Here is a 6,866-nt window from a genome sequence, read left to right as displayed (position 1 = left end):
CTGGGAAGGTCACAAAAGGGGCTTGGCATCGCACACTCCATTTTTTAAATTTTTTTTAATCTTTTCTTTTTTTTTTTTATAAGCACATTTGTGCTTTGCAAACAGAATCAGGACATTAACAAAGATCAGCTTCTCAGAAGAAAAGCATTTCTATAGAACAAGGACATTACACAGCTCAAAGCAGGAAAAGAAAAATATTTACAAAATACAAGGTGGTTTTTTTGTGGTTTTTTATAATGCTAAAAGGGTTATTCAGAATTTTCAACCTTATAAATAGAAAAGCACTTATGCAAAGGGATATGGTAGCATTGGTTTTTTTTTGTTTTTTTTTTTTAAAGAAACGATGACAAATCCTTTAAACTAGAACAGAACCAAAGAACACTAGATAATGTTGAAAATTGTGAAAAAACCCCAACCATTAAGCAGTTTAGCTACTATTTCTTTACGATTACAAAATGGAAAAAAAAATTATGTCCTTTGTCTTTTTTTTCCTTTTTTGGTGATGTGATTATACATAAGACAGGCACAATGCTAACAACAGGACAGGGACCAACAGCCACACCGTCAGGGTCAGAAAACATTACAGATGGGAACGGTGTGTGGGATCCAGGAGTCTCTAGAGGAGGAGGGGCCAGCGGTGGTGCCATTTTAAAGTAAAATACCTGTCAAACTTTATGATCATCAGACCAAAAAGTCCTCAAAAATGAAACTGACTAAACATTTGTCTTCAAAATTTGTGTGGAAGTGGAGTTAAGCAGTGGTGAAAAACAAGTCCTGATCTTTTCCTAAGCAAGCAGCCAAGGCTCTACTGAGCTGGACTTCGAGCAGCACAAGACACTTGCTTTTTCTTAGGACCCCCCTTTTTTTTTAAATAGATCAAACCAATTTAAGCGAAACAAACATTAGCGGCCTTTGCACTGCCGCCTACAGACTTCACATGGTGAATTGCTGAGTCCTACTCCTGCCAGCTGAACACTCCTGGCATCTGCAGCTCATCATGCTTTCTAAGCAGTAACAGTAACAACAGAAGTGACATTCTGATGGCCAGCTGCTAACCTCGCCTGAAATTTTCTAATTGCGGTGGGTAAAAAACCACGAAGGCAAATTAAAGTGTCGGTAACAGAATTGCATTTCCTGTATCAAAGTGTGTACTGGTGCCAGCAGCAAGTCAGATCTCAGCAGAAGGAGTCCTGAAGGGTGCTGGATAAACTCTGCTCCTGCTGAAGCACCAGAACATGCTGGGCTGGACTCCCACTTCTCTGCCCCCCACCCAGTATAAAAAACACAGGGTGTGAACTGAACAAGACTGCTTCCCAAATCCCACTCTCCCACAGGGAGCTGTGCATGAAGCAGCTAATGAGGGACCTCCTTTCCCCAAGTGACAAGAAGGCTTGTCCTCCATGAAGCGAACAGCTGCTCTAAAAGCAGGAGTGGAGAAAGGAAGAAATGAAGGGCAATGCAGCCTGGGGGAATCATGGAGAGAATACTTGGAACTACAACCTAGGGAACAAAAGGACAGGGAGTGTGTGTGCAGGGACTGCAGATCTCAGCTCTGCACGTGGGGAGAGACAGCTAGTGCGGGAGGTTGCATTCCAAAGACATCACTTTTCACCACTAATTTCACTCCACTAAAACTTTTCAGGGAGGAGGCAGCAGGCAGCAGAGAGTAAGAGAAAAATACCCTTTCGCTTGAGAAAAAAATCCCCAAAGTCTGCTAGTCAGCTAAATCCTGTGCTCTAGAATCATACACCTAAGGGGGAGGGGCGGAAGGGTGTCTGGCAGGCTGCTCTCCTCCCGAGGCTTCACTCCGCTGGGAGGAAGCTGGGGTGCTCTTATTGTGTGACAAGGAAACATGGAAAAAAAAAAAAAAAAAAAAAAACCCAAACAAAAAAAAAACAGTTTCTAAACTCCTTAAATTCACTAAAAACTGTGAAAATTCCCGGCAGGATGTTTGAATATCAAACGCAGATTTCGGAAGCTTTAATGCCAAGAGTTAGTTCTGTGTGTTGGTTTTGTTCATTCCTTCCTGTCCGTCTCTATCTGTGTGCTGGCCGCTGAACTGCTGTCGCTGCTGCTGAGGAGGCCACTGCTGGGTGCCGGCTCTTGGGGCTGGGGAGGGCGGGCAAGGGGAGGGCGCTGTCCATCTCCCGGGATGACTTGCTGCCTGATGTGCGCCGGGTGCAGCGCGATAGCCGGTCCTGGGGATCAGATTGGTCCTCGCACTCTGTCTTGGGATTGTAGGAGAGCGGGAAGTAGCGTCGCTCCCAGGGCTGCACAGCCTGAAGGGGAACGAGAAGCGGAGCTGTTCACAGGGAGCGCATACAGACACATGCTCAGAGGCTCTGTCTGGGTAAACTCTATGTGGTTTAGGATATCCCCCCCAGAGTCATCTTCCTGTTTCCCACTCATCCTTGACATATGGCAGCCCTAGCCAATGCTCCGTTTAAAGGTGCTTCACATATTGCGCAGGTTCAGCCATTAGCACGGGGAGGTTCCCCAAGGGACCAGGGCAAAGTCAACTCCCCCCCATGCTGGCACAGACGGACCACAGCAGAGCCAGCACCCAGCTGTCAGGGGCCCCCTGTGACCAATGAAGCACCTGTACGCCTGTTTTTCTAGCAGGGTCAAGCAACCACAGCCAGCCAGGACCACAACTAGATTAATTCCCACACATACCATGAAAAAAAAAAAAGTGACCTTTTATTGATGCAAATGGGAAGTATCATTGGATATTAGCCCCCCTTACACATTATGGTTTGAGCATTGGTCTGCTAAACCCAGGGTTGTGAGTTCAATCCTTGAGGGGGCCATTCAGGGATCTGGGGCAAAAATTGGGGATCGGTCCTGCTTTGAGCAGGGGGTTGGACTAGATGACCTGCTGAGGTCCCTTCCAACCCTGATATTCCATGATTAAATGGGTCACATGGACCAAGGAAGGTCTCAATTCAGACCTCCCAACAAGAATTCCCTTCTCCTGGCTGTTCAGCTTGCTGGCGAGGTTTTAAAGAGAGAAGAATCACAACGTAGGTGTTAGAAAAACTAAAACACCCATCAAAGGTCAATAAGATGAATGCACTTCCTGCAGAAAGCCTCATTAGGGTTCATTTTGTCATGTAAAGGCTAGCATTGTGATGATTTGTTCCCATGTTACTTACTATTGTAACATGACAGGGTTCTTAGGGCACGCACATGGAGGATGAGTGCCCAAAGGAAAAACTGCCAGAGAGGTCAGATCTTGCCTGCCAAAGCTGAATGAGAATGGATTTTTCCATTCAGTTCAGCAAACTGAATTTCCCATACACAGATTCTCAGCAATTCACCACAGTAAATATATTCCACAGTTAAAAAGAAACCAAAAATTTGAATTTCACATTTAGCCTCAAAAATAACACAGCTTCTCAGTAACGTGTATGCATCTGGACCCTTCCACCAGCCAGAGGGGACAAGAAGTCAAAACAGTCACCCACCTGTTCGTCAAGGCCAGCCTCGGGTGTGGAACAACGGGTGTCCTCACTGGACAAGAGCCGCATGGAGTCACGGGAAACAGGTGTGAGAGGGGCAGAGTGCAGTTCAGGGCTGACGGGACTGCGTGGTGAGAATTCAGAATGGGAGTGGCAGTTGCCCACATCGGGTGATGGTGGCTGGGGAGTGGAGGGGTTCCCCAGCTGAGGGGTTGTCCGACCGTCTGCTGATCTGTAAGACCTGGAATTTAAAAAAAAAAAAAAAAAAACCCACGTATTTAAGTTCCCATTTTACGTTTCACTACTGCAGTCTGAAAGTCCGCTGTCATTCTGCAAAAACCTCATTCATTGCCAGCTCACCCCCTATAACACTGTTACCACACGATCTATGTCACTACTTGCAAGGCAATCATCAAGATGTGCACATACCAATGAGGAGTCACTGTTTGGACTCAGTACTGCAACCTGACCCCTCCATCCCACGATCATTGTTTCGCTGCATCACGTCAAACTCCGAATAACCTCTTTGGGACAACTGTGGGTTTTTTGGGGGGAGGAGCTGTTTCTGTGGCACACATGTCTGCTACGCTTCTGAGTGCTGTACAATTATAGTAGTAATTATAAGCCACCCCACAGAGTCGGACACCTAGGTAAGTTTTCCCAAGTATTCTCCTGATAACATCTGTACACTAAGTAACAAAGACATTTGTTCAAACAGCTAAATAGTGACCAAAATATAATTAAGCTTGACATTCTTTGGGGGAGGATAGGAGCCAAAACCTAAAAACTTTGGAAAGGGAACATAAAAATAAGGAAGCTTGTCAAAGACTTAAAAGTCAAAATTGAGGGATTTAAACCCTTCATTAAAGGCATGCATACATCTAAACAAAAAGGGAATCAGGAAGCAAGTAAACCAGTGTTTGGCTCAATGGCAATGTTCAAAAGGGCTGTCTGAGGTAAACACGTCCTTCAAAATATTGAAATCCAACACTAGTAAAAGAGGAGCATAAGCTACAGCAGGAAGAAAATCAGAAGGGCTAAGAGAGAATTTGAAGAATAAAAAGCCAAACACACAAACAGCCAAGAAATTCTTCAAGTATATCAGAGCCAGGAAGACCATGAGATCATCAATAGGAGGTCTGCTCGAACAATTAAGGATGAGAACAACATTACAAAGAAGCTAGACAATTTATCTGCATCGCTCTTCACAACAGAGAATGCTGGGATATTATCTACCCCAGACTTACTCTTCTGGTAGTACAGATGCGGTACTCAGAGTTGAAGGTATCAGAAAAAGAGGTACTGGAACAAACTGATAAACTAGACAGAATTAGTCATCAAATCCAGAGGGTACACTTAAGTGTTCTGAAGTTACTAAGCTGGGGAATGAATGTTATACCCAGTACCTTTTAAAAGGTACTGGGTTATGTCTGGAGAATTACAGACTAGTAAGCCTTATTTTTGTATCTGGTAAATAGGTTGAAATGATAGTTAAAATAGAATTATTAACCATCTAGATGATCATAACATAATAGGATCTAACTACCATGGTTTCTGCAAAGTTCCACATGACTTCCTCATACATTTCTGACATCAGATGGGGACAGACAATTTGTATGAGGACACCTCATTGGGAAAGCTCAGCCCCAAAGTTGAAGGCATAATTTTACTCACCATCATCACCACAAATGGTCTGCCCCAACTGATAGCTTACCAGTTCTATGGTCTGTGTTTCTCTACAGAGACACCATTCCTTCCCACAAGTCCAACAACACTCTGCCCCTACTGTACAAAGGGCCATCTCAGATTCTCCAATACTACTGCCTTTCAGGATATGAACCTCTGTAGATCAGTCTTTTGCACTCTACTCCCAGATACGCATGCCCCTCTCTGTAGAAAGATGACACAACTGCAAGAGAAGCTGGAGTAAGGACAGCCTTCCCACACAAGGCTCACATGGCAGAACTGAGGAGCAGTAGTTGGCACCCACTGAACATGTGTTACAGTGGCATCGGAGTGCTGGGACACCACAGCTGCCGAGAACATGCTGCCAGGCTTACCTGCTGCCTCGCCGCTGAGGGGGCAGACTGGTGCTCCAGAGCCACCTTGCCCGCTCCATCTCTTCACACTTGGCATGAAGAGCAGCAAAGGCTGAATCAGACAGGTCCTCAATCTGGAAAGGGATGTCACGTTAGTGTGATATCTTTTACATTAAGGGCTTGCCTACACAACCAACTTATACTGGCATAAGCCAAGGTGTGAATTTAAACTGATCTACCTGGTGGACTGTAAGAGGATTTTTTTTTTCGGTTTAGCTTATGTTGCTTAGGAAGGGACATGAGCTAAACAGAATTCCAGAATTAAGAGTGTCCACACAGGGGCTCATACTGGTATAGCTATATTGGTTTAACTAATATTGATAGAATTATACCAATGAAAGTGGTAAAGCTTTTCTGTGTAGACAAGACCTCAGGTCTCCCTAAAAGGCTAAGAGCCTGCTACCCTGAGGCACCTCATGAAAGAAGCCAGACTCCTGGCTGCAACTGATACACATGCAGAGAAATAAACTAGCTTCTTCTACCTCAGCAGCCTCTTCCTTCCCCACCTTTTGCTGAAAAGGAGGATGAACTGATCAAACACTTCCTACTGGTCTCCTACTGCCTAACCAAGATGCCATCCTCCATAAACACAAAAAGGAGACCCCACACCTCTCTTCTGAGGTTCTTCTTGATCCTTCAGCATCTGCTTTCCAGGCACTTCACTCTCTCTTGTGCAGCACATCCTCCTTGAAAGGAAGCTCCCAAATTAGTTACAGATATAAAGCGATCATCATTACCTCCTCATTGTCTTCATCAGGGTTCACTTTCAGAGCACTGATATCCACTTCACGCCAGCTGCAATACACCATTGAAATCAAGGTCAATCACTGCCATAGCAGAGCATGTAACACATCCATGTAGTCTTGGGGGGACCAGAGAGGAGAGGAGTGGTAAACACACCTCGTACATGTGTTAAATTTTGTCCCCTTAGTGAGTGGTGGCCTACAGAAAAGATAAAAACCTACTACTATTAGTGACAAATTCCAATTCAAGCAGTTATAGTCTGTCACCTAAGTTCCCCCTACAGTTTCAAATGCATGTGAAATTTTCCACGTCCGGTACTATACTGCTCCATGATGACTGAACGTCATTCCATGCAAGTGACAACCGGTTTCTGAACATGCTCAGTAGGCACCAGAGGTACAACCATGGGTAAGGCAATGAAGGAGATAGGATCCCCTCCCCCAACTTTGCTCCTCCCAGATGTTGTCCTTCCAACTCTCCTTCCAGGTTTTGTCCTTCCAACTCTGCCCTCCCTGTGGGGTTGGGGGGGGGGGGGGGATAAAATAAAATAAGGTGGCTTTTT

General features: G+C 45.0%; 1 protein-coding gene across 4 annotated transcripts in view; it reads right to left on the bottom strand.

The window, feature by feature from the left end:
- Positions 1-1,848: 1,848 nt before the first annotated feature.
- Positions 1,849-6,866, bottom strand: part of KANSL1 (KAT8 regulatory NSL complex subunit 1) — a 169,247-nt gene continuing 164,229 nt past the window's right edge. For all 4 annotated transcript variants that reach the window (XM_074940509.1, XM_074940507.1, XM_074940511.1 and 1 more), the window contains 4 exons: positions 6,298-6,355; positions 5,522-5,634; positions 3,468-3,702; positions 1,849-2,279 (listed from right to left, as the gene is read on the bottom strand). In XM_074940509.1, the coding sequence (XP_074796610.1) occupies positions 2,037-2,279; positions 3,468-3,702; positions 5,522-5,634; positions 6,298-6,355 (649 nt within the window). In that variant the 3' untranslated portion in view covers positions 1,849-2,036. The remainder of the gene's footprint in view (positions 2,280-3,467; positions 3,703-5,521; positions 5,635-6,297; positions 6,356-6,866) is intronic.

The sequence above is a fragment of the Natator depressus genome, chromosome 27, assembly GCF_965152275.1.
Source record: "Natator depressus isolate rNatDep1 chromosome 27, rNatDep2.hap1, whole genome shotgun sequence".
In the NCBI taxonomy this organism is placed as follows: Eukaryota; Metazoa; Chordata; order Testudines; family Cheloniidae; genus Natator; species Natator depressus.
This window is presented reverse-complemented; position numbering and strand designations above follow the sequence as displayed.